The sequence below is a fragment of the Piliocolobus tephrosceles genome, chromosome 13 (genome assembly GCF_002776525.5).
Source record: "Piliocolobus tephrosceles isolate RC106 chromosome 13, ASM277652v3, whole genome shotgun sequence".
NCBI lineage: Eukaryota > Metazoa > Chordata > Mammalia > Primates > Cercopithecidae > Piliocolobus > Piliocolobus tephrosceles.
Genome location: NC_045446.1, coordinates 45,812,488 through 45,840,151, shown reverse-complemented (window position 1 = coordinate 45,840,151; position 27,664 = coordinate 45,812,488). Strand labels below are relative to the sequence as shown.

The 27,664-nt window shown below is 41.4% G+C and overlaps 1 protein-coding gene across 1 annotated transcript; it reads left to right on the top strand.

Annotated features, from left to right (window-relative positions):
* The first annotated feature begins 620 nt into the window (after window positions 1-620).
* On the top strand, window positions 621-27,043 carry LDHAL6A (lactate dehydrogenase A like 6A). The gene is made up of 8 exons (XM_031933806.1): window positions 621-804; window positions 1,366-1,500; window positions 9,291-9,408; window positions 10,934-11,107; window positions 23,133-23,306; window positions 24,028-24,145; window positions 25,254-25,377; window positions 26,162-27,043. The coding sequence occupies exons 2-8, from the start codon at window positions 1,375-1,377 to the stop codon at window positions 26,324-26,326; spliced, it is 999 nt and encodes a 332-aa protein (XP_031789666.1). The 5' UTR covers window positions 621-804; window positions 1,366-1,374; the 3' UTR covers window positions 26,327-27,043.
* The last annotated feature ends 621 nt before the right edge of the window (window positions 27,044-27,664 follow it).

Sequence of the window (27,664 nt, the reverse complement as noted above, 5' to 3'; positions counted from 1 at the left end):
CCCAGGCTGGGGTACAGTGGCACAATCTTGGCTTACTGCAACCTCCGCCTCCCAGATTCACAAACGATTCTTGTGCTTCGGCCTCCCAAGTAGCTAGGATTACAGGTGTGCACCAGCACGTCCAGCTAATTTTTGTGTTTTTAGTAGAGACGTGATTTCACCATGTTGGCCAGGCTAATTTCGAACTCCTGACCTCAGGTGATCCGCCCACCCCTCCTCGCAGAATGCTGGGATTACAGACGTGAGCCACCGCGCTTGGCCCAGAGTTTTAAAATGTTACTTTTTCAACTTTAGCTCACATTTGAGGTGGTAAAAGTTAATCTTGAGGTCCCTTTCTCCTGCAGTGCTGGGGAAAAATTTCCAAATGAGAGTCAAAAAGTCCTTTTCAGATACATCCAGATAAGGTTTGGTTAGAAATAAAATTACTTGGGCTCTCTGGTGGATGGGTTCTAGGCAAACAACTCCACCGGACAGGAGAGGCCGTGCACTGCCTTGTGCCTGCCGCACCTCGTGCGCCTTCTGCAGCCGGCCAACCACCGACACAGCAGCGCGCCCACCAGCACGCCGGGGCGGGGCGGGCAGGCAGAGGCGCAGGCGCGGTGCTTCACAGCCCGCTTCCGGCCTCACACCTGCCAAGCATCACACCTGCCAAGCATCACACCTGCGATGCCTGCACGAGCTGGGTGCGGTCCGCGCAGCTGCAGTAAGGGGGTGACCTGGCGTCTATTAGTTGGTGGTTCATCTCCTTCGTGCCTCGACGAGCTGTAACGCCGCTTTCCTCCATTCTCTTTCTTCACCTCTTGAGTGAGTGGCCATGACCTGGGTTGCAAGAGTCCTGGGGAGCAGCCAGAGAGCGGGCGCCGCGGGAGCGAATTGTTTTTGTCCAAGGATGGCTGTGTGTCTCCGCCAGGCGGCATGTGACCTGCTCGGGCGCGGGTGGCCCTTCACCCCTGTGAGTGTCACCTGGACCTGTGGACCCCGGGCGCAGTCCTAGAGCTGCGAACTGGAGGTTGCGGGAAAAGTAGGGGAGAGGGGAGAGAAAAGGGGGTCAGCTGCGGGACGGAGAGCCGTCCCAGCTGTGGTTTCATGTTTGGTGGAGCAGTCCCTGTTCCCTTCCTCTCTTTCTTAATTCCTCTTAACTATACTCACGCTTCCTTCTCCTTCCCCTGGTCCGCTTCATGGATCCTGAGCTACCTGGCCAGAGCCTACCCAGCTTCTTTGCTGTCAGATTTGTCGGTCTTGCACCTCCTTCCACACGGGGGCCCAGAAGTTCTCCATAGGTGCTCTCACCACAGGTCTTGGAATTCCAAGCCATTTCCAATTCCAGGTCTTGGAAATGGCTGTGCAATTTGTCTTCCCTGTTAGGTTTCCAAGATGGCAACTGTCAAGAGTGAACTTATTAAGAATTTCGCGAAAGAGGAGGCCATTCATCACAATAAGATCTCCATTGTAGGAACTGGATCGGTTGGTGTGGCTTGTGCTATCACCATCTTATTAAAAGTAAGTTATGTGCTCTGCACCACAGGGTTCACCTCCGTTGGAGGCAAGGCCACAGTGTATGGTTGTGCAGGTTGTGTCCAGTTCAAGGGATGAGTGGGGATCCAGTACAAGGGCACCAGAGGAAAAGGTGCCCTTTTTTAAGTTGTCCACCCAGAGGGCGCTCCTTTTTTAAAATAGTATTATATCATATGTTAGAAGCATCTCTGTGAAAGTATGTTGATATTTTGCTTTCACATAATGACAATATGAGGTACCCCTTTGCTTGATTTGGAAACTCAGCTCACAAAACAAACTGGAGAAATAGGTGGCAGAAAAGAGTATACAAGCATGTCAGTGATGGTAGGCAGCCTATGAGTACAAAATACAATGTTTTTTCCTTGAAATATCTCTCTCCCATTTCTTAGTCTCTATATCTTTATTTCCCTTCATTCCTTGTTCATGTTAGGTTAGTTTTAGTGTTTAGCTGTTCTTAGTATTGATACAGCTGATAAAGTTTAATGGCTATAGACAGAGGCCAAAAAAGATTCTGACCCCTTTCTAAGAATATTACCCTGATACGAACTTTATTACCATAAAGTTTTAATAAATCATAAGACATTTTGAGCTATACTTTTATTAATGAAGTATCTGTAAAATGTTTTAAGCCATCTTTTATATAATCTTTAAACCTGGCATGATTCATTGGATTTAAAGGATTGCCTCTGGGTTTCATATCTAGATGACATAGTGACCTTGTGGCACTAACGATAGCGGCCGCAGCCAACTGCTGCTCCTGCCAGCCATACAAATTCCCCATGATTCATTTTGTCCTACCTGCTGTAATGCCTTTATCAGCAGTGCCCTCATTGCTAATGAAGAATACACACAGGTGAAAACCAACACATCTGTGACTCATTGATTGATGGGGCCTCCACGTGTTGCCCAGGCTGCTGTCAAACTCCTGGCCTCAAGCAGGAGGCCTCAGCTTCCTGAAGTGCTGAGATAACAGACGTCAGTCACCTTGCTTTGCCCAACACATTTTTTTTAACATCAGTAACAATGATAACAATATGTTTATAAGCATCATCCAGTATTACAACCCTGAAAAGTAAATATTAGACCTACTTTTTAGAGGAGAAAAAAGGCACAGACTATCTCTAATTGCATGAATAAGTACACAGGTAATATATACAGAAAAGCTTGAAATAAAATATTTATCACCTCTGCTTTGAAGGGCCATTTGGGGAGGGACTGAGCCATATCCCTGGAACTCCTACCTCTGCCAGCTGCTGCTTGGCTTTGGTTGCAGGAGTGGAGGGAATTTCGGGGCTTCTGATGGGAGGTTCCAGGGGCCCAGGAGAGGGCAGTGCCGTGGAGCTGCACCTGTTTCATGGCCCTGTCCGTGATGGGAGGTCCTAGATCTCGGGTGGAGGTGGTGGATAGGAGTGCATTCCATTGCAACTGGTGACGGGAGGCACAAGCCCCACTAGGCATGTAAGAGTATCCATAGGCTCCGCTGGGGGCTTACCTCTGGAGGCTTAATTGTCCTCCACCTGTAGCACCCATTGTCCAAACTCAATGATGCTCCCTGCTGTAAAGATATGAAGCAGAGCCTTCCCAGTCACCTCCTGCTTCTAGAACTTGAATTCTAGTATGTTGCTAACTATGGCATTTGAATATCTTAGGAAAATAGGGTACACAATCCCCCTATAAAGCCTCAGGTTAAGGCTCACTTTAATCTTTCCCTGTCCTGGCCCTAGACACTGCGACTTCTGTCATTCAAGGAGATGGTGATAGCCTAAAAAATCCTTGCTGATAAGGAATTCTCAAAAGGAATTGTTCAGGATTTTATTGTCAGGAATTTATGGCATGAACCTAGTAGAGAAACAGTAATGTCTTTAAAAATTACTGAGTTATACCATAATACATAAACTTTAATTAGTGTAATGTGAGATCCACTTGTATTCTCTTTCAGTGTTGTATCCTGAATCTAGAACAGTGCCTCCTGTAATTGATATTTAGTAGTTGGATGAAAGAATTGCTCAAAGATGCCCATTAAAATGGAAAATGCACTGGACTGTGAATATAAAGATGGGATACTCTGTTTACTTTCATTTTTATAAATAAGGAAAGAGTCCAGAGAGATTGTTAGGATATATTTTTATAGACTTTATTTTTTTGAGTAGTTTTAGATTTATAGAAAAATTGAAAGGATAATAGTTTATGCTCCACATGTAGTTATTAACATTATATCTTAGTATGGTGTGATGGTTAATACTGAGTTAAACTTGATTGGATTGAAGGATGCAGGGTATTGTTCCTGGGTGTGTCTGTGAGGGTATTGCCAAAGAAGATTAACATTTGAGTCTGAGGACTGAGAGACACAAACCCACCCTCAATCTGGGTGAGTACCATCTAATCAGCTGCCAGCACGTCTAGGATAAAAGCAGGCAGAGGAACGTGGAAGGACTAGACTGGCTAAGTCTCCCAGCCTTCATCTCTCTTTCGTGCTGGATGCTTACTGCCCTCAAACATCAGACTCCAAGTTCTTCAGCTTTTGAACTCTGAGACCTACACCAGTGGTTTGCCAGGGGCTCTCAGGCCTTGGGCTGCAGACTGAAGGCTGCACTGTTGGCTTCCCTACTTTTGAGGTTTTGGGACTTGGGCTGGCTTCCTTGCTGCTCAGCTTGCAAATGGCCTGTTGTGGGACTTCACATTGTGATCATGTGGGTCAATACTCCTTAGTAAACTCCCTTTCATATATACATCTATCCTATTAGTCCTGTCCCTCGAGAGAACTCTAATACATATTGTATACCTTAGTGTGGTACATTTGTCATGATGAAAGAATGGATATTGACATATCACCTTTAACTATAAAGTCCACACTTTACTCAGATTTCTTTAGTTTTATGTCCTTTTTCTGTTCCATGATCCCATCCAGGATGATACCACATGACATTTAGTCACTGTATCTCCTTGGGCTCCTCTAGACTATGACAGTTTCTTCAGATTTTTCTTGTCTTTGATGACCGAGCGTTTTGAGGAGTACTAGTCAGGTATTTTGTAGAACACCTTTCTGTTGGAATTTGGTGGGGGTTTTTTAATGGTGAGACCAAGGTTTTGGGTTTTGGGGAGGAAGACATAGGAATAAAGTGCCATTTTTCATCACATCTTATCCAGGGTACATACTCTCATGATTCAGTGTTGATGTTGACCTCGGTTACCTGGCTGAGACAGTGTTTATCAGGTTTCTCTACTGTAAAGTTACTATTTTCCCCCTTTCCATACTGGTCTCTTTGGAAGAAAGTCCCTCTATGCAGCCTACACTTACGGGGTGGAGAATTATTTTAATTCTTCTGCGTGGGAGATTTATCCTTCCTCCCCTATTTGTTAATTCAGTCATTTGTTAATATCACTATGCACTCATGGATCTTACTTGATACTTTGGATTATAATCTAATACTTCCATATGAATTTGTTCCAGCTGTGGCCATTGGTAATTCTTTGAAGTTGCCTGCTGTGTGCCTTTGACATACTACATCAGTATAGAGTTTTGTTTGGTTTGGAACGCTTCCTTACTTTTTGTCATTTCAAGATGTTTCAGGTTCTTCATCTTGTATATTTTCTGCACCACTCCTAGAATCAGCCTTTTTTCTCCAAGGAATCTTGGTATTGGTTTTATTGGATAATAGTATTTTATTGGATAATAGTATTACTGGATTTTATAATTTTATTGGATAATAGTATTAGAAATCAAGATCTGGGGCTATTTATGTTCCTTGCTTCTGGGGTTATGATACATTTTCAAAGCTGCCTTTCAAAGATAACTTTATCAATGCCGTGTAATACTGTTCCATATGACTCCAATCTCTGAATAACTGAGTGTCCAAAAAACTTTGGCATTTCATTAAGCAACAACCTGTTCCTTGCAATACAGCTTAGACTTCTAGGTTAATCAGTTGTAGTCTAGTTTAAAATTTAAAGCCTTTGGCTTTGAATTTCCAATAATTCAAATAGAGTAAAAAGATCCAGGCTGGATCCAGGCAGTGGCTCATGCCTGTAATCCTGCACTTTGGGAGGCCAAGGCAAGAGTATCACTTGAGCCTAGGAGTTTGAGACCAGCCGAGGCAACAAAGCAAGACCCTGTCTCTAAAATATAAATAAATGAATAAAAATTAAAAATTAGCTAGGTGGCTGCACACGGTGGCTCACGCCTGTAATCCCAGCACTTCAGGAGGCCAAGGCGGGTGGATCACCTGAGGTCAGGAGTTTGAGACCAGCCCGGCCAACATGGCGAAACCCCATCTCTACTAAAAATATAAAAAATTAGCTGGGCATGGTGGTGGTACATGCCTGTAATCCCAGCTACTTGGGAGGCTGAGGCAGGAGAATCCTTTGAACCCAGGAGGCAGAGGTTGCCGTGAGCCAAGACTGCGGCCATTGCACTCCACCCTGGGCAACAAGAGCAGAAACTCCATCTCAAAAAAGCCAGGTGCAGTGCTACCTGCTAGTAGTACTAGCTACTTGAGAGGCTGAGGCCGGAGGCTTGCTTGAGCCCAAGAGGTTAATGCTGCAGTGAGCTATGAATGTGCTACTGTACTCCAGCTTGGGTGACAAAGTGAGACCCTATCTCAAAAAAGAAAAAAGGTAAAAAGCTCTAACAATGTGAATTGGATATGTGCTTAAATTATGGATGCTTGGTTCTTTTCTTTTCCTTTCTTTCCTTTTCTTTTTTTTTTTTTTTTTTGAGAGTGAGTCTCACTCTGTCGCACAGGCTGGAGTGCAATGGCCGATCTGATCTCAGCTCATGGCAATCTCTGCCTCCCATGTTCAAGTGATTCTCCTGCCTCAGCCTCCCAAGTAGCTGGGATTACAGGCATGTGCCCCCATGCCTGGCTAATTTTTGTATTTTTAGAAGGGGCAGGGTTTCACCATGTTGGCCAGGCTGTTCTGGAACTCCTGACCTCAGGTGATCTGCCCACCTTGGCCTCCCAAAGTGCTGGGATTACATGCGTGAGGCACCGCGCCTGGTCTTGGTCATTTACTTCTTTTTTTTTGAGATGGAATCTCACTCTGTCGCCCAGGCTGGAGTGCTGTAGCACAATCATGGCTCATTTCAACCTCTGCCTCCTGGGTTCAAGCGATTCTTCTGCCTCAGCTTCCTGAGTAGCTGGGACTACAGGCATGCGCCACCATGCCCAGCTAATTTTTGTATTTTTAGTAAAGACAGGGTTTTACCATATTGGCCAGGTTGGTCTCGAACTCCTGACCTCGTGATCTGCCCACTTCGGCCTCCCAAAGTGCTGGGATTACAGGCGTGAGCCACCATGCCCCGCCTTAATCATTTACTTCTAAGCACTAACACAAAGGTGTTCTTTTTCCTCCAAGGAAAAATTTATTATGTAATAAAGATAAAAGAATATGTAGTTAAGCCGGGTGTGGTGGCTCAAGCCTGTAATCCCAGCACTTTGGGAGGCTGAGATGGGTGGATCACGAGGTCAGGAGATTGAGACCATCCTGGCTAACACGGTGAAACCCCGTCTCTACTAAAATAAATACAAAAAACTAGCCGGGCGAGGTGGCGGGCGCCTGTAGTCCCAGCTACTCAGGAGGCTGAGGCAGGAGAATGGCATAAACCCGGGAGGCGGAGCTTGCAGTGAGCTGAGATCCGGCCACTGCACTCCAGGCTGGGGGACAGAGTGAGACTCCGTCTCAAAAAAAAAAAAAAAAAATGTAGTTAAAAGGTAATACATTTACAAGGTTTGAAAGTAAGGCTGTGTACGGTGGCTCACGCCTGTAATCCCAGCACTGTGGGAGGCCATGGCAGGTGAATCATGAGGTCAGGAGTTTGAGACCAGCCTGGCCAACATGGTGAAACCCCGTCTCTACTAAAAACACACAAAAAATTAGCTGAGCGTGGTGGCGGGCGCCTATAATCCCAGCTACTTGGGAGACTGAGGCAGTAGAATCACTTGAACCTAGGAAGGTGGAGGTTGCAGTGAGCCGTGATAGCGCCACTGCACTCCAGCCTGGACAACAAGAGGGAGACTCCATCTAAAAAAAAAAAAAAGAATAAAAGTAGGCTGGGCATGGGCTCACGCCTGTAATCCCAGCACTTTGGTAGGTTGAGGCAGGCGGATCACTTGAGTCCTGGACTTTGAGACCAGCCTGGGCAGCATGGTGAAACCCCATCTCTACAAAAAATACAAAAATGAGTCAGATGTGGTGGCAAGCACCTGTTGTCCCAGCTACCCAGGAGGCTGAGGTGGGAAGATCATCAGCCTGGGAAGGTTGAGGCTGCAGTGAGTCAAGATCATGCTACTGTACTCCTGCCTGGGGGCCAGAGCAAGCCCCTGTCTCAGAAACTAAAAGTAGAATTCAGAAAGATACATACAAGGCTGGGTGTGGGTTAAGGCTCACGCCTATAATCCCAGCACTTTGAGAGACCAGGGCAGGTGGATCACTTGAAGTCAGGAGTTTGAGACCAGCCTGGCCAACATGGTGAAACCCTGTCTCTACTAAAAATACAAAAAAATTAGCTGGGCCTGGTGGCACATGCCTGTAATCCCAGCTACTCAGGAGGCTGAGGCAGGAGAATCACTAGAACCCAGGAGGTGGAGGTTGCAGTGAGCTGAGACTGCACCACTGCATTCCAGCCTGGGTAACAGAGCAAGAGACTCCATCTCAAAAAAAGAAAAAAGAAAAGATACATACATGGAGAAGTCACACTAGTTTCCATCCAACCTTTCCTTAGCATCCACTTTAGGCAACTATTTGAATCAGTTTCTTGTATTTCTAGTGTTTTGTTTTGTTTTTTAAAATAGAACTATATTTTCTCTCCTTTCTTACATATAAAGTAGCATCATATAAATTATAGTACAAATTGGTTTCTGCAGGTAATAACTGTCTGACTATAGAACTAAGATATTTTTGAGTTGGAAGGAGCCTTATATTTTAATCCATTTGCTGTGGTTTAAATGTTTGTCCCCTCTGGAACTCATGTTTAAATTTAATCCTCCATGTGGCAGTATGGAGAGATGGGGCCTTTAAGAGTCCACTGGGTCGTGAGGGTTCTGCCATGGATTAATCTATGGATGAATGGGTTATCAGGGGAGTGGGAATGGTAGCTTTACAAGAAGAGGAAGAGAGACCTGAATTTAGCAATCTCAGCCTCCTTGCCATGTGATGCCCTGCACTGCCTTGGGACTCTGCAGAGTCTCCTCCAGCAAGAAAGCCCTCACCAGATGGCGGCCCCTTGGCCTTGGACTTCTCAGCCTCCATAACTGTAAGGAATAAATTCCTTTTCTTTATAAAGTACTCAGTTTCATGCATTCTGTTATAAGGAGCAGGAAATGGACTAAGATACCATTTATTCAAAAAACTTTGAGCTCCTCTGTGCCAGGTGGATGATAAGTAAGCACCAGATGGCTGGAGATGAATGACTTCCTTTTCTCAAGAAGCCCATGGTCTGGTGAGAAATTCCTTCAGCAGAAGCCCTACTTTATCACTCTGCAGACTCGGCTGAAATTGGAAATGGTGCTGCTGACTACTTTCAGAGATTGTTCTATTTACTACGCAGTTTCTGTTGTTGTTTTCCTAATGATGAGCTGAAACGTTCCTCTTTGTAACTTGTATTTTTTCTGGTTTAGACTTTTATATCATGATGAAATGATGAGATCGTTTATTATGTTTCCTTTGATTTTGATAATTCACAAGCTAGACATAGATCACCAATATAAGAATTTTCTTTCATTCTCCAGTTAATCAAGAGATACACTCACACCCATTTGACTAATAATGTTTTTTAGGGTTTGAGTGATGAACTTGTCCTTGTGGATGTTGATGAAGGCAAACTGAAGGGTGAGACAATGGATCTTCAACATGGCAGCCCTTTTATGAAAATGCCAAATATTGTCTCCAGCAAAGGTTAATGTCATAGTTAAATACTATAAATATTCTAATATACATGAACAAATATCCAAGAAAATCATCTTTATTTCTTTTGACCTCCGCAGTTTTTACAGATAAGGCTGATTGCTCCCTACTCTGTGCTCTCATAACATGTTCAGATTCCTTAGGTTGTACTTTGCAAGGTTTCCCACAGCACCAGACTGAGTTCCTTGTGAGCAGCAGTAACAGCAGTTACCATGACAGCTGCAATGAACTGACTGCCTATTGTGTGTGAGACATTGACCTAAGCACTTTGTATAATTTAATCCTGAGCACAACTCTATTTGAGAGATGATGTACCTCTGAACTAAGGTTAATTAAAAGTGATAGGACCAGGCGCAGTGGCTCATGCCTGTAATCCCAGCACTTTGGGAGGCCAAGGAGGGCGGATCACCTGAGGTTGGGAGTTCAAGACCAACCTGACCAACATAGAGAAACCTTGTCTCTATTAAAAATACAAAAATTAGCCGGGCATGGTGGTGCATGCCTGTAACCCCAGCTACTCGGGAGGCTGAGGCAGGAGAATCACTTGAACCCAGGAGGCAGAGGTTGTGGTGAGCCAAGATCACGCCATTGCACTCTAGCCTGGGCAACAAGAGTGAAACTCTGTCTCAAAAAAAAAAAGTGATGGAGTAGGGATTTGAACTCAGTTCCGTTTGAGTCCAAAGCTGTACTTCCAAAGCTGTCCAAAGCTCTTCACTACTGTACTTTATTCACTTGGCTCCTGGGAGATAATTATTTGAACAAATGAATGAACCAACAATTCCCTATTCAAAGGTCTGTTCACACCACATCTATCTCTCAGTATTCTTGCCAGACTAATCCATATTTTGACCTCTTCGTCTAAATAATACAAAAGGTATTTTAGGAGATGAGGTGTTTTTTTGAGACAGTGTCTTGCTATGTTGGCCCAGGCTGGACTTGGACTTCTGGGCTCAAGTGCTCCTCTTGGTCTCAGCCTCCAAGTAACTGGGACTACAGGTGTGCACTACTGCACCCAACTTAGGAGGTTTTTGTTTTTGGAAATGGAGTCTTGCTCTGTCACCCAGGTTGGAGTGCTGTGGTGTGATCTTGGCTCATTGTGACCTCTGCCTCAGTCTCTCTTGTAGCTGGGACTACAGGCGCCCGCCACTGTGCCTGGCTAATTTTTGTATTTTTAGTAGAGATGGGGTTTTGCCACATTGGCCAGAGTCTGGTCTTGAACTCCTAACTTCAAGTAATTGACCCACCTCGGCCTCCCAAAGTGCTGGGATTACAGGGGTGAGCCACTGCGCATGACTTAGGTTTTTTTTTTTTTTTTTTTTTTAATTAAAAATATATATATATACAAGGGAAACTTAGTACTAATTTCCTGAAATTAAAAAGTAGTCTGGGCATACTAGAAGATTTAAGGGAACCTGCTCTTTGGTAAACATAGTGTGGTGATTGAAGTGAACGGAAGTATACTTAAATGCCAGATGTTTTCTTTCATAATCGATTGTTTCTTCTAATCTTTCCCCAGATTACTTGGTCACTGCAAACTCCAATCTAGTGATTATCACAGCAGGTGCACGCCAGAAAAAAGGAGAAACACGCCTTGATTTAGTCCAGCGAAATGTGTCCATCTTTAAATTAATGATTCCCAATATTACCCAATATAGCCCTCACTGCAAACTGCTTATTGTTACTAACCCAGGTCAGTGTTGTTGTTTTACATTTTCAACTTTTCAATTTGGGAGTACACTGTATAGGTTCATTACATGGGTATACCGTGTGATGAGGTTTGGGGTAGGACTGATCCTGCCACCCAGGTAGTGAGCGAAGTACCTAGTAGTTTTTCAGCCCTTGCCGTCCTCACTCCCTCCCTGTCTAGTAGTCTCCAGTGTCACTTGTTCCCATCTTTATGTCCGTGTGCACCCACATGTTTAGCTCCCACTTATATGTGAGAACGTGGTATTTGGTTTTCTGTTGCTGCATTAATTAGCTTAGAATAATGGCCTCCAGCTGCATCCATGTTGCTGCAAAGGACATGATTTTGTTTTTTTATGGCTGCATAAGTCAGCTTTATTTTCATTGTTCAGTGAAGGAGTTTTTGGGGGTGGGTTTAGTAACTTTGAAGAGAAAAAGAATTTAATGAGTATTAAATCGTAAACTACCCATATAATTCCAGAATCTCTGTTTTGTTAGTGTAATATGTACTTTGCACAGTTGTAGTCAGTGTATATACTATAATGACTTTAAAACATACCAGTGTGAGGCCAGGCGCAGTGACTCACGCCTATAATCCCAACACTTTGGGAGCCCAAGGTGGGTGAAGCATTTGAATCCAGGAGTTTGAGAACAGCCTGGGCAATATGACAAAACTCCATCTCTACAAAAAAAAATACAAAAATTATCAGGGCATGGTGGAGCATGCCTGTAGTCCCAGCTACTTGGGAGGCTGAGGCGGGAGGATTGCTTCAGCCAGGGAGGTCAAGGCTGCAGTGAGCCATGATTGCGCCACTGTACTCCAGCCTGGGTGACAGAGTGAAACCCTGTCTCCAAAAAAAAAAAATAGTCGTGTGTATGGGAAGATAATATGCTTAATCATATGAGTTCAAGATTTATATTTTAAAGGCTGAGGTTTGTTTTCCACATTACTGTTTGAGAAGTGAAAGTAGGGCTATAGTTCCTGCCTGACTCTCCAGAATTGTACTAGACTCCTCACTGGTGCATGTATAAGGTGGACAAATGCAAAATAGACTTTGGAGATAACATGTGCAGGACTGCTGATAAATTGTGTGTAGTGAGGGAAAGGGAGGAGTAAAAAATAACTTCTAGATTTTTCCTTTGAGTAACTGAATGAATGGTAGTTTCATTTAACTGGGTTGGTAAATTTACCGATCGGGTGGGAGTCAGTGAGGGAAGGAGGTGGGGATGTTAAATATAGAGGAGAAAAATCAAGATACCTGAAATGATCAGAGGAAATGTCAAACAGCTAGAGATTATGAGTCTGGAGCTTAGTAGTTTAGGGATATTCAAATTACTGTATTCTAAAATCATTTGGAATAGTTTTTCTCTGTGCGACCAAAACTGAGTGAGTGCATGATTAAGTTTATTCATTTTAATTTCGATGCTGAAGAACTATTTAACTTTTGTTTCACAGTTTTATAAAATATTCACATGGCTCCAACATCAATTCTAGAGAACAGGAATTATTCAAAGTCTCCAGCTTCTGTCCCTGTGCCCTTTCCCCTATAGCCTCCATCCCTTTATAGATAACCATTTACATTTTTTATGGTTTACAGCTTTTTGTTACTACATATGTTTTTCTCCATCTTCTTTCATTTTTAACTTAATATATCATGAAGCTCACTCCATAGTAGTATTTATAAATATGTTGATTACTGTAGCTTTGTGGTAAGTTTTGAAATCAGGATGTGTTAAGTCCTCTGACTGTTCTTTAAGATTATTTTGGGCCAGGCGTGCTGGCTCATACCTGTAATCCCAGCACTTTGATTATGGGTTTTTTGTTTTTTTTTTTTAGACGGAATCTCGCTTTGTTGCCAGGCCGGAGTGCAGTGGCACCATCCCCGCTCACCACAACCTCCATCTCCCGGGTTCAAGCGATCCTCGTGCCTCAGCCTCCAGAGTAGCTGGGATAACAGGCACACACCACTACTGCCCGGCTAATTTTTGTATTTTTTTGTAGGGACGGGGTTTCACCATGTTGGCCAGGCTGGTCTCAAACTCCTGACGTCTGGTGATCCACCTGCCTCGGCATCTCAAAGTGCTGGGATTACAGGTGTGAGCCACCGCGACCGGCCATATCCCAGTACTTTGGGAGCTGAACCGGGAGGATCACCTGAGGTTAGGAGTTCGAGACCAGCCCGGCCAACATGGCAAAATCCCATCTTTACTAAAAATACAAAAATTAGCTGGGCATGGTGGTGCACACCTGTAATCCTAGCTACTCTGGAGGCTGAGGCAAGAGTATCACTTGAACCCAGGAGGCGGAGGCTGCAGTGAGCTGAGATCACGCCACTGCACTGCAGCCTGGGCAACAAGGTGAGACTGTCTCTCACTGTCTGTCTGTCTCTCTCTCTCTCTCTCTCTCTATATATATATATATATTTTTTTTTTTTTTTTGCTTGTCTAGATCCTTAGCATTTCCTTATGAATTTATGAATCAGCTGGTCAATTTCTAAAGTAAAACCAACAAGGATTTTGATAGGGATTGCTGCTGATTTGTTTTGTTTTTTTTGTATTTAATAAGTTGTTTTTCTCTTGCTGTTTCCAATATTTTCTCTTTGGCTTTTAACAGTTTATGATGTGTCGAACTGTGAATGTCTTTCAGTTTATACCACTTGGAATTCATTGAGCAGCTTGGATGTATAGGTTTTTTTTTTTCCTTCTTCTTTTTTTGAGATGGGGTCTTGCTCTGTGGCCCAGACTGGAGTGCAGTGGCGTGATCTCAGCTCACTGCAACCTCTGCCTCCTGGGTTCAAGTGATTCTCGTGCCTCAGCCTCCTGAGCAGCTGGGATTATGGGCACTCACCACCACTCCTGGCTAATTTTTTGTATTTTTAGTAGAGATGGGGTTTGAACTCCTGACCCCAACTGATCACGTTGGCCAGGCTGGTCTTGAACTCCTGACCCCAACTGATCTGCCCACCTCAGCCTCCCAAAGTGCTGGGATTACAGGCATGAGCCACTGCACCTGGTTTGGATGTGTAATGTTTTTCTATTTGGGAAGTTTCAGCTGTTATTTCTTTGAATAATTTTCTGCTCCTCTCCCCTCCTTCTGGTGCTACCATACATGCATATATACGTTGGTGTGCCTAACGGTGTCCCACAAGTTTGAGGCTCTGTTTTTTCTTTTTTAAAATAGTTACTAGATTATCAAAAGTTCTTTTTGTATGGCATTGAGATATTTATTTATATATTTAACTGCATGCATATCTTTAGCTTTCACATACATTTTCCTTCATACAGGCTATTGGTGTAAGCATTTGCTCTTTTTAAGAGTTTGATTCTTTAAAAAAAAACAAATCCAAAATTCAGAAATGGTAGTCCAGCGCTACATGGAAGCACACTGAAAATAACAAGCTGATGATACATTATCACATTGTATAATAGTATTTTATATTGTCTTACTTTCCAGTAAGTGTTTTCACATCCTGAAATCTCACAGTGTCATTTTTGAAATGAGAGCTGTGGAGAGAGTCTGATAGGACTCAAGAGTTGTGAAGGCACCTGATGGAGCTCCTTCATTAATTTCTCTAACCATTCAGGGCGCTGATGTCTGTGGGGATAGTAAGTTAACACAAACAGTAAATGTGAAATGAATCCCCAACCTACTTTGTTTTAATTTGCACTAAAAAGCCTCCACCCTCAAAGTCCCACGTCATTAAGGTTATATGATAACAAATGAGGAAACACAAACTAAGCATCACTTGCTTGGCGACATTAACTGGCCCACCACACTCCCCCCGCAGATTTTAGAAGTACGTTTGCAAAAGATGCTTCTCTGTGCATTATGGCAGAAGTCTATTAAAGAATATTTAATTTATTGACTAATATTTCTAATAAGCACATTCAGAGAATACTTTTTCTGCATTTTATATACTGGCTGTCTGCCATTAAGAGCAGTAAAAATGAGGAAAAAAATCATAAATCTCAATCTCAAATGATTTAACAGCTTAGTTCTGTATTTGCTTGACAGTGTATGCAGTTATAGTACACACTATCAAATATATCTTCCATATCTATTTAGAAAACTTTTTCTGATATTGGAACCATGTTGAAGAAAGTCCTCTCCATTATTTTAGTGAGTTTGTTAAAATGGTTCACTAAGAACCATCTTCAAAATTTCAGGTACTTCAAAAGTTAAAAGAAACAATTAACTTCATTACTCTTATACAAAACAAATAAACAAAAAAAAACCTGACAACTTTAAATTAGCATTATTAAGCTACCAAAAATTGATACCACTCAGGAAAGATTTTTTTCCCCCTGAATAATATTTATTTTTTTTGAGATAGAGTCTCTCTCTGTCGCCCAGGCTGGAGTGCAGTGGTGTAATCTTGGCTCACTGCAACCTCTGCCTCTCAGGTTCAAGCAATTCTCGTGCCTCAGCTTCCCAAGTAGCTGATTACAGGCACATGCCACCATGCCCAGCTAATTGTTGTATTTTTAGTACAGATGGGATTTTACCATGTTGGCCAGGCTGGTCTTGAACTCCTGGTATCAAGTGATCCGCCTGCCTTGGCCTCCCAAAGTACAGGCGTGAGCCACCGTGCGGCACTGAATGGTAATATTTAACTAAAATTTTGGTGAAAGAAAAGGTAATTCTGAGAGCAATCTGGATAGAGAGGGGTTTCTCAGGCGTATGTACTAATTCCCATGCAGGACTGCCTTCAGATGCAGCTCCTGTGTCTCCACAGTCCTCAAGGCTTGGTTTTAGTGATTCTGTAGTAGAGGAAAGGCTTCACACGTGTAATATTTATAGGCAGCATCACTACACAATGGAATGCAAGTTCAAATCAGAATTTTAAGGTCAGGAAAGTATCATTTAAATGAATCACCATTGAGACTTTTGGAAGTTCTTAAGTTCCTTTAGAAATCTCCCTTTCAAGGATGTGCCAGTTTTTACTTTGGCAAATCATGGATAAAAACTGTGAATGTTTTAATAGTTAATGATGATTGTGGTGCTATTTTTTAAACATTACTAACTTCACAGCAATAGTCACATTTACTTATTTACCTAGCACACTTTTTTTTTTTTTTTTTTTTTTTTTTTTGAGATGGAGTCTGGGTCTGTTGCCCAGGCTGGAGTGCAGTGGGGTGATCTTGGCTCACTGCCACCTCCACCTCCCGGGTTCAAGCAATTCTCCTGCTTCAGCCTCCCAAGTAGCTGGAATTACAGGCATGAGCTACCATGCCCGGTTAATTTTTGTATTTTTAGTAGAGATGGGGTTTCACCATGATGGCCAGTCTGCTCTCAAACTCCTAACCCCAAGAGATCTGCTCACCTCAGCCTCCCAAAGTGTTGGGATTAGAGGCGTGAGCCACAGTGCCTGGCCACATTTCAACAGTGTTTTATTTTCACTAACTGACCTACTGCAGTCCATTTTAAGATTTTTTGTTTTAGTTTATATATGATATTTTATTAAGCTGATATGAATGTGAAATTTTAAAAATTAAAACAAGCAATTAGGGTTTCTTTATGTTAAATATTAATTTATCTTACCTAAGTGCATAATTGTATCCATGTAGTGGTAGAAACGTAAAACCGTACATTTTAGAAAGTTTTGTTTTTTTTCTGTTTTTTTTTTTTTGAGACAGGGTCTTGCTATGTCACTCAGGCTAGAATGCAGTGGCACAGACTTGCCTCACTGCAGTCTCCACCTTGTGGGTTCAAGTGATTCTTTTGCCTCAGCTTCCCAAGTAGCTGGGATTGCAGGCGCGCACCATCATGCCCAGCTAATTCCTATATTTTCAGTAGAGCCGGAGTTTTGCCATGTTTGGCCAGGCTGGTCTCCAACTCCTGGCCTCAAGTGATCTACTCGCCTTGGCCTCCCAAAGTGCTGGGATTACAGACGTGAACCGCCATACCTGGCCAGGTTTTTTAAATAAAATAAAAAGTAGCATCCAGATCTTACTTCAATTATAAATAACACACTGTTGACATTGTTTTAAAATAGGATTTTAGTTTATTACTGTGGAAATGTGGAGCACAAGACATAACAAATACTATGTATTAATTTCAAAACTATTCAGAATGAGGCTGGGCATGGTGGTTCACACCTATAATCCCTAGCACTTTGGGAGGCTGAGGTGAGAGGATTGCTTGAGCCCAGGAGTTCAAGACCAGCCTGGGCAAAATAGTGTGAAACGCTGTCTCTGTTAAAAAAAAAAAAAAAAAAAATTTCAAAAAGAACAAAAATCTACCCAGAATGGCTTATGGAGGTTTGTAATTGTTGATTTAAGAGTATTTAGGACTTTTTTTTTTTTAACAAATTAAAAAGTTCCAGTAACTAATTATTTACATGAACTAAATGACCACATAGAAGTGGAAAATGGAAAATTTAGAGGGCAGTAAGGTAAGGGAGGGGATGTAAAATAACACAGGAAGAGAACCGAAACAATTGAAGATCAAAGATTCAGGAAGAGTTTAACCTTTTCTTCAAATCTATAGTCATTTACCTCGAAAATGTGGTTGGGTACCCTGGGACACAGCTGAGTTACTTGCTCTGTTTTCAGTTTACCAATTATAACAGGTCACTTTCTCAGTTCCAGACCCAGGGCCTGGTGGAGGTACCCCAATCCCCTTGCATTTCAATGGCAGGTGACGAACCTCTTAAGGCCCAGCATGACTAACTGAGGTTTTTCACTTGCTAGCTTTATGTGTGAGGAAACTTGGACATTTCTACACATAATTCTCTCCATCTCAGGTATTAGAATGAATGCTTACCATTTTAAATAGTGGTACGATCAGACTGTTTCAGTATCACTTTTTACTGTTGATGGGTATTAAACAGGGAACAGAAGCTCTAACTTTTACATTAATGGAAATACTATGTGTTTAGAAAACACTGTTTTAGAGGACAAAAGACGTCATCTTCTTATCTTTTAAAAGTGTCTAATTTCTACTGTTTGAGTACTTATATTAAATCTGCCATAGAAAATATGGATTTACAAAAAAGACAAATTAGAAATTATGTTCTTCACAGAGATCGACTACAGGATTCTGATTCTTAAATTGTCTTCATATGTGTAGGATAGAATTTGATGCATTTATCATTTTTAAAGTATGAGTTATTACATAAAGCTAGGTTAAAATTTCAACCAAATGGAAAAGGTACCAACAAATGCCTAAAATACTATTCTAATTATCTAAAACAAGAACAAATAGATTTTTCAAATAAGAGTTGAATCAATATTTATTTTAGACACTTGATTTAGTTGAAGCTGCTACTTTATTACTTAAAGACTGAGCCTATAAGAAAATAAAAGAGGTTTAATCCAAGTAATATGAAAGTGAACTCTACCTTACCTGTTTTCCCCCAAATAATTTTGACTTCACTACTGGAAATTTTTGTGAATGGATCTAAAAAACACCTATTTTGAAACTGCAGAAATAGCAGGACAAATCACTTTGTAGAATGATTTGTGAAATACTGTCCTACTACACTTAAATAAACACATTTCCTCACCTACGAGTATTTTCTTATTTTTGATACTGCAAATTCTACACATGGAACACCTCTTCATTGCCCTGCTGAAGGCCTCAGAATGTAGAGATGGTTCAAAAGTAATTTGTACCATTTTTACCCAGGCTTTGTAAACATATGTCAAAGAGATAGGAAGGTACTCAGTTTTAGTAAACAAAATAATTGCTCCTATAGTAGCTCCTCAAAGTCCCAGGCAAGTAGGCATTATCAGAAGTTTTCTATTAGATAATTCTACCATCTCCAAATAAGGACTTCGGTCTGTCCATAAAAATTGATAGATGGAAGGAAAGAAGGTAGGTAAGTAGGTAGGTAGACAGACAGACAGAGGCTTTTGCTTTGTCACTTATGCTGAAGTGCAGTGGCACAACCACAGCTCACTGTAACCTTGAATCCCGGGCTCAAGTGATCCTGTCTCAGCCTCCCAAGTATCTTGGACTAAAGGTGCATGCCACCACACTTGACTACTTTTTAAATTTTTTGTAGAGACGAGGTCTGCTATGTTGCCCAGGCTGGTCTCAAACTCCTAGTCTCAAGTGATCCTCCCACCTCGGCCTCCCTGTAAGTTGGGATTACGGGTGTGAGCCACCGTGTCTGGACTTGGTTTATTCTTAGTTTTTTTTTTTCTCCCTTGTCCTATTGCATAATCTAGAAGACTCTCCAGTATAATGTTAAATAGAAACAGTGATAGTGGGTATCCTTGTCTTGTTTCTGACTTTAATGAAAATGCTTCTAAGTTTTCTTCATAATGTATGTTTGCTTTGGATTTTGATAGATACCTTTTTGAGATAAAAAGCAGTTTCCTTCTGTTCCCAGATTGTTTAGTTTTATTTTTTTAATCCCTGAATGAGTTTTCCTACAGTTAAAATGATCATATATATCTTTTTCTTTAAATCTCATCTGGTGTAATATGTTGACAGATTTTTTGATATTGAACCACCTTTGCATTTCTGGGGTAAAGCTGCTGCTTAAAGTATTTTTCTTTTTCTTTTATTATTACTTTTTTTAATTTTTAATTTTTTATTTTTTTGAGACGGAGTCTCACTCTTGTCACCCAGGCTGGAGCCCAGTGGTGCAATCTCGGCTCACTGCAACCTTTGCCTCCTGGGTTCAAGCAATTCTCTGCCTCAGCCTCCCCAGTAGCTGGGATTACAGGTGCCCGCCACCACACCTGGCTAATTTTTGTATTTTTAGTAGAGACGGGGTTTCACCATGTTGGCCAGGCTGGTCTTAAACTCCTGACCTCATGATCCACCCACCTCGGCCTCCCAAAGTGCTGGGATTACAGGAGTGAGCCACCACGCCTAGTGATGACGTATGTTTCTTTTCTGTTTTTCAGATGGAGTCTCACTGTTGCCAGGCTGGAGTGCAGTGGAGCGATCTTGGCTCACTGCAACCTCCGCCTACCAGGTTCAAGCGATTCTCCTGCCTTAGCCTCCCAAATAGCTGGGACTACAGGTGTGCACCACCACACCCAGCTAATTTTTGTATTTTTAATAGAGACGGGGTTTCAGCATGTTGGCCAGGATGGTCTCAATCTCTTGACCTCAGGGGATCCACCGGCTTTGGCCTCCCAAAGTGCTGGGATTACAGGCGTGAGCCACCGCACCCGGCCTCTGATGCTGTTTTTAAAAAAATATTTTTAGGCTGGGCATGATCACTCACATCTGTAATCCCAGCACTTTGAGAGGCTGGGGCAGCAGGATTGCTTGAAGCCAGGAGTTAGACCAGCCTGGACAGCATAGCAAGACCCTGTCTCTATTAAAAAAATAATTTTTCCTACTATTTGATGCTCTTTCCTTCCTTTTATTTTACTGTTAAAATAACGCTTGTCATTGATTTTTTAAAATCTTTGTTTTAAAAATGCATTAAAGAACATAAATTAGGCCGGGTGCAGTGGCTCACCCCTGTAGTCCCAACACTTTGGGAGGCCGAGGCAGGTGGATCACCTGAGGTCAGGAGTTTGAGACCAGCCTGGCCAACATGGTAAAACTCCACCTCTACTAAAAATACAAAAATTAGTCGGGCATGGTGGCTGGTGCCTGTAATCCCAGTTACTTGGGAGGCTGAGGGAGGAGAATCACTTGAACCCAGGAGGCGGAGGTTGCAGTGAGCAGAGATCGCGCCACTCCTCTCCAGCCTGGGCAACAAGAGTGAAACTTCGTCTCTAACATAAAATAAAAAAATAAAATAAAATAAAATAAAATAAAATAAAATAAAATAAATAAAATAAAATAAAATAAAATAAAATAAAATAATAAAATAATAAAATAATAAAATAATAAAAAATAAAATAAAAAATAAAATAAAAAATAAAATAAATAAAATACAATAAACACCATATATAATTTTATTTATTAACTTTGTTTCATGGTACTTTGTATTTTTGTTTTAAATATATTGTAATTCCTTGTCTTACTTCCTCTTTAACTCAGTGAGTCATTTAAAAGTGTATTTTTGGGGCCAGGCACAGGGGCTCATGCCGGTAATCCCAGCACTTTGGGAGGCCAAGGTGGGTGGATCACGAGGTCAAGAGATCAAGACCATCTTGGCCAACATGCTGAAACCGCATCACTACTAAAAATATAAAAATTAGCCAGGCGTGGTGGCACACACCTGTAGTACCAGCTACTCAGGAGGCTGAGGCAGGAAAATCACTTGAACCCAGGAGGCGGAGGTGGCAGTGAGCCAAGATTGCGCCATTGCACTCCAGCCTGGTGACAGAGAGAGACTCTGTCTCAAAAAAAACAAGTGTATGTTTCAACATTTAAAAAAATTATATTGTGGTTGATTCTGATATAACTGAATTGGGTTGTCTGATCAATTCTTTAGTCTGTTAACACTTTGTGATCCAGATAATAGTGTTTGTAAAAAAAAATTCCTGATGTATTCGAGGAACAAATGGACTTTAATGGGCATGATGATCTTTATTTGATTATACTTATAAATTTTATTTAGTTTTGCAAAATTAACTTTATAAATCAGTTTATAATAAAAGTATATTAAAATTGTCTGCTATGCTTATGAATCAAATCTACAGTTCCTAATTTTCTTCATATATTTTGAGGCTATATTAAGTGTATATAAATGTACAGTTGTTAAATTGTTGCACTGTTTTATGTATCTCATACATTAATGAGAATACATGGTTAATACATGTTATACATAATTGTATATAATGTAATTATACGTTAGTGGGGATACAGAGATAATAAATGTGTATGATACATAATAGAGGTAATACATAAATATATATTACATACTATATACATATTATACATACATAAATGTATTATCTCTACCCCCATTAATGCTTTCTTGTTGAAAATTCTATTGTTTGCTATTAATATAGCTACACTGACCTTCTTTTCGGTATTACCATTTTAAAAATTAACTTCAAGAAAAAAATTCTGATAAAGCTAATAATGTTTAAAATAACTGACACTGCAATATCAGACTGTGTCAAAAATTTATCCTTTCCCTACTGGGACAAAAGCCTGATTATGTTTCCCTGCTGAATCTTTTTTTTTTTTTTTTTTTTTTTTAAAGAGACACAGTTGGTTTTGTTCTTGCTCTGTTGCCCAGGCTGGTGTGCAGTGGTGTGATAGTAGCTCACTGCAGCTTGATCTCCTGAGCTGATGTGATCCACCTGGCTCAGCCTCCCAAGTAGTTGGAACAATAGGCACGTGGCACCACGCGCCTGGCTAATTTATTTTCCTTTTGGAGATGCAGTTTTGCTATATTGCCCAGGATGGTCTTGAATGATTGCTTGCCTTAAGGGATCCCTCCACCCCTGCCTCCCAAGTAGCTGGGATTTATACTTGTTTCTTTCTGTTCCCCCCCACCCCCCCCCTTCTTTTTTTTTTTTTTTTTTTTTTGAGATGCAGTCTTGCTGTGTCGCCAGGCTGGAGTGCAGTTGATGTGATCTCGGCTCACTGCAACCTCCGCCTCCCGGGTTCAAGCGATTCTCCTGCCTCAGCCTCCTGAGTAGCTGGGACTACAGGTGCATGCCACCATGCCCAGCTAATTTTTCTATTTTTAGTAGAGATGGGGTTTCACCATGTTGGCCAGGATGGTCTCAATTTCTTGACCTCGTGATCCACCCGCCTCAGCCTCCCAAAGTGCTGGGATTACAGGTGTGAGCCACCGCGCCCATCCCTCTGTTCCCCTCTTAACTATGCTTTTCGTTGAAAATGGGTTATTCTCTGAGCAAAATTATTTGAAAGACTTGATAAGAGTATTTGTTTATTCACATTTCTCAGAATTTTCTGTGGAGTGAACATTCTGTGTTTCTGCATACCAAGCTATGCAAAGTATCAACAAAAAGGTTTTTCATTACTTCTATTTGGTAGATATTCTTAGAGTTGGGGTATAGCTGGGGTTGGATAGAGAACCATGTTTCTGGCCCCCTCCATAAAACATCAAATTCACTAGTTTTAAGTTAGGTAAATCTAAAAAACGTATCCTTGTAGATGAGGATGTTTCTTGATATGGACTTTTTCTTCTTAGTGGATATCTTGACTTATGTAGCCTGGAAGTTGAGCGCATTTCCCAAAAACCGTGTTATTGGAAGTGGTTGTAATCTGGACTCTGCTCGTTTTCGTTACTTTATTGGGCAAAGGCTTGGCATCCACTCTGAAAGCTGTCATGGGCTGATCCTTGGAGAGCATGGCGACTCAAGTGGTAAGCCTGAGGCACGATTGGAGCCTCTGAAATATCTATTTCCTACTAATCATAAAGACATTTAATGTAAAGTAGCTCCTGGGAGGGAAGAAAAGACTTTATTCCACTTTAGGCCCTTTTAGTAGTAATTTTTTACTACACTTATTTTTAAAATAACAAAAAATACAGATTAGAAAAATGTGAGATTGACACTATAATCCTACGTATGGATGGCTAGGATTATAATGCTTCTCTTAAATAGAGAACTAAGTAACACGATGTAGTTTGTATTTAATTTGGGACACTCTAGTTCGGAAAGGTCAGCAGTGTATTCATGTAGTAGGCATTCTTCAGATTAAGGGATGGGTATAACTGAAGAATGTAAGAGAGAAGAGAAAGAGTACTGTGGTAATAGTCTTTTTCTCCCCTCTTAGTGTCTTCTGGCTTTGAAATCTATTTAATATAAACCTTGGCTATGGAAAAAGACTTAAAGGTAGAATAACTAAAACTTCCTAGTGGAAAGTTTAAAACTGCAATTTTCTTATTTGGAGAATCTTTGCCAAGATAATAGAATTGTGGATCCCCCTCTGTGGAGATTTGGATTTAGAATATCTGGAGTGGGGCTCAGATATCGGAACATTCCTAGTTGAAAACCACTCATAACAGTTTTGCTAAGGTCAAAAACCAAAACCATGCTAATACTATGTTGTAAGAAGTGGGATTTTGGGCATCTCTTTCTTAGTTCCTGTGTGGAGTGGTGTGAACATTGCTGGTGTCCCTCTGAAGGATCTGAACCCAGATATAGGAACTGATAAAGATCCTGAGCAGTGGGAAAATGTCCACAAAAAAGTGATTTCCAGGTAATACACGCTAGTTTCACATTTTTAGTACCTTAGAAGTTGTGAGCCTGAACTGTTAGAAGGTTTAGTCCCTTAAGTATATGTTGTTGTATTTCCCATATTTTTATTTGCACTTCTGCTTTTTTGTGTGATCATATTCGCCAGATTATAAACTCTTCAACAGTCAGGGACTGATTCTATGTTGCTCATTCCTGAGCCTAACCCAGTATTGAGCACATGGTAGGGGCTCACTTGTTGACTGACAATGTATTTTTTCAAACACTTGCTACCTAGTGTTTATTGTTAGTGGTGGAATTAATTCCATATTAATTTCTGCGTCTCTGTACTTGTAACTCTAATGTTTAACCACTGTGGCAAGGCATGGTGGCTCATGTCTATAATCCCAGCACTTTGGGAAGCTGAGGTGGGAGGATCACTTGAGCTCAGGAGTATGAGACCAGCCTGGGCAACATAGGGAGACCCCATCTCTACTGTGGTGGGAGGATCACTTGAGCCCAGGAGTATGAGACCAGCCTGGGCAACATAGGGAGACCCCATCTCTAAGAAAAAAAAAAAAAAAATTAGCTGAGCGTATGGTGGCTTGCTTGAGCCCAGGAGGTCAAGGCGAGCTCTGATGGTGCCACTGCACTCCAGCTGAGACCCTCTCTAAAAAAGGCATACATATGGCCAGGCGTGGTGGCTCATGTCTCATGCCTCTAATCCTACCACTTTGAGAGACCAGGGTGGGCAGATCACTTGAGGTCAGGAGTATGAAAACAGCCTGACCAACGTGGTGAAAACCCAGCTCTACTAAAAATACAAAAATTAGCCACAAATGGTGGTACACGCTTGTAATCCCAGCTACTCAGGAGGCTGAGGAGGGAAGACTGCTTAAACCCGGGAGGTGGAGGTTGCAGTGAGCCGACATTGCACCACTGCCCTCCAGCCTGGGCGACAGAGCAAGACTTAAGAAAAAAATGCATACATACTCCAAGTAATTTCTAGGAGAAGTTGTTGATGGAGTCATTGCAGTTTTGTGGCATTGTTAGATAGGTTGCTATAAAGTGGAAGTTCAATGACAAGTGGATCTTCTCAACTAACTTATGTTTATGGTTTCTTCTAACTCCAGTGGCTATGAGATGGTCAAAATGAAAGGTTATACTTCTTGGGGCATTAGCCTATCTGTAGCTGATTTAACAGAAAGTATTTTGAAGAATCTCAGGAGAGTGCATCCAGTTTCCACCCTAAGTAAGGTAGGACATTCATGTTTGAAAAATCATCAACTTCAACATAAAATAGGGGTAAATAACATTTTTGAGACACTCTGGTTTTGGGTTTCATCTTGTGGAAGAACCTCTCTTCCTGAAGTCTGTTCTTTGCTGCTGAAGAGTGGGGAGATCGGGGGAAGAGCCTATCTTTGTAGACCTTTGTCCTGGTCTAGCGTGACATTTCTTTTTATTAGATAAAAGTAAGTGTTTTTGCAACTTTATTATTTAACTAAGTGAACTGACTCTACCAGTATCTGGAAACACTGGGAACCACTATGGGCAGACCTTGGTACCTTTGGCGTTGTTCTCTTCATTTTGATTATGTCCAATGAAGAGATCTAGGAAAGAAGCACGAGACACAAAAGAATTAGCAGTCTCCTGGGGAGAGGGGAGCTGGGGCATGGGTGAGATCCTTCGGCTAGTCTAAGTGGGAGAGGTTATAAAACAAGACAGATCTAAATCACTGGAAATAAAGGCATAGGAATTTTGAAGTGGTCTCTTGCTAGGAAGTGGTATGGAGTAAGGAGATGAGGAAAGAAGGGTGGGCCCCAGCAAACACTGCAGGAGGCTGGGGCCTATGTGGAGAGATGGTGGGTTAAAACTGAACAATAAATATGCCTAATCATGTTTTAATTGTTCTCTGTCTTGGTACTCTGCCATAGTTTGTACTACCAATCTGTTATTCATTCACCTCATAACTGTTGTTTCTTGTATTGCAGACCTTTGTTAAAAGTTAAAAAAGGAGTAATTTTTAAGTCTTTACTTTCAGGGCCTCTATGGAATAAATGAAGAAATATTCCTTAGTGTCCCATGTATCCTGGGAGAGAATGGTATCACAGACCTCATAAAAGTAAAACTGACCCTTGAAGAGGAGGCCTGCTTGCAAAAGAGTGCAGAAACACTTTGGGAAATTCAGAAGGAGCTCAAGTTTTAAAGTTGCTTAAAGTTACCATTCTATAGATTGAAGATGAAATAGTAGTTATGGAATTGTATATGTGAAACTTTAGAATAAATGTGAATTTCTAAAAGTTGGAAAAATAGAGGAAGGAGTGACCTATTTAGTGTAGCCTTCCAGCTTTTTTTTTTTGGGTGGGTCTCATTCTGTTACCCAGGCTGGAATGCAGTGGCACCATCACGGCTCACTGCAACCTTGACCTCCCGAACTCAGGTGAGCCTCCCACTTCAGCCTTCGGAGTAGGTGGGACCACATGCGTGTGCCTCCATGCCTGGCTAATTTTTGTATTTTTTTTGTAGAGATGGGGTTTTGAATTCCCAAAGTGCTGTGATTACAGGGGCGAGCCACTGTGTTTGGCCTTAGCTTTGATTTAGTATCCAGATGATGGACGCTTTTTTTTTTTTCCTCCAAACAAAAGTGATGGCATCAAAGATGTTTTTGGTACCTTTTAGTACTTGCCTTGTATGTATACATAACTGCCATCTGGTCCATGAGAATGTGTATACTGTTATAGAAATCCTGATTCTTTTCATCAGGTGCATAGTAATTCTTCTCTATGGCTTAATACCTATGTTCATTTACATGCTATTTAATAAAAGATTTAATTTCCTCTACAAAGTAAAAATAAAAGTATATATATGCACACACACACAAAGTAATCTAAATGTTCCTAACATTAGATAAAACCTTGGTTTGTCCTTGCTGGTTTTTCTTCTGGTAACTTTTATGAGTGCATTTTAATTTTTACAGAAAAGGTCTTAAGCTGTAAACCCCTTGGTGACAACAGATTAAATTGGTCGTTCTTCTCTTGGGAGTAGAATGGGATGCCTGATTATCTTAATAACATCCCAAATCGGAATATACTTTCCTTTGTAGCCTTATGAGCCTTCTAGCACTCTCATTTTGATCAAGAACATTCTATTCTGGATGAGCTCTGCAGGACATACAGTAGCTATATAGTTCATCGGGTGGTCACAAACTTGGCTACAGAATCACTCACGATGAAGACGAAACTTTAAATGACAAAGCAGGGAGGCAGTGGTACACTGTATCTTTCCCTTTAATCCTAAAGTTATCAGGTGTATAGTTTGGACCTGCCACTGTGCTCCTTTTTGATGAAAACACTTATGGTTCAGTGAGGCCTAGAAAGGAAACAAATTTAGTAGGGTTGGTAGGAGAGTATCACCTTGGACCTTTCACGGGTAAGTTACTCAAATCCTTTAACTTCAAATATTTCAAAATTTAGATTTCTATTTGGTATTATCTCCATATTAATCCACTTTATATGCTGTAGAATAATATTAATTTCAACTTAAG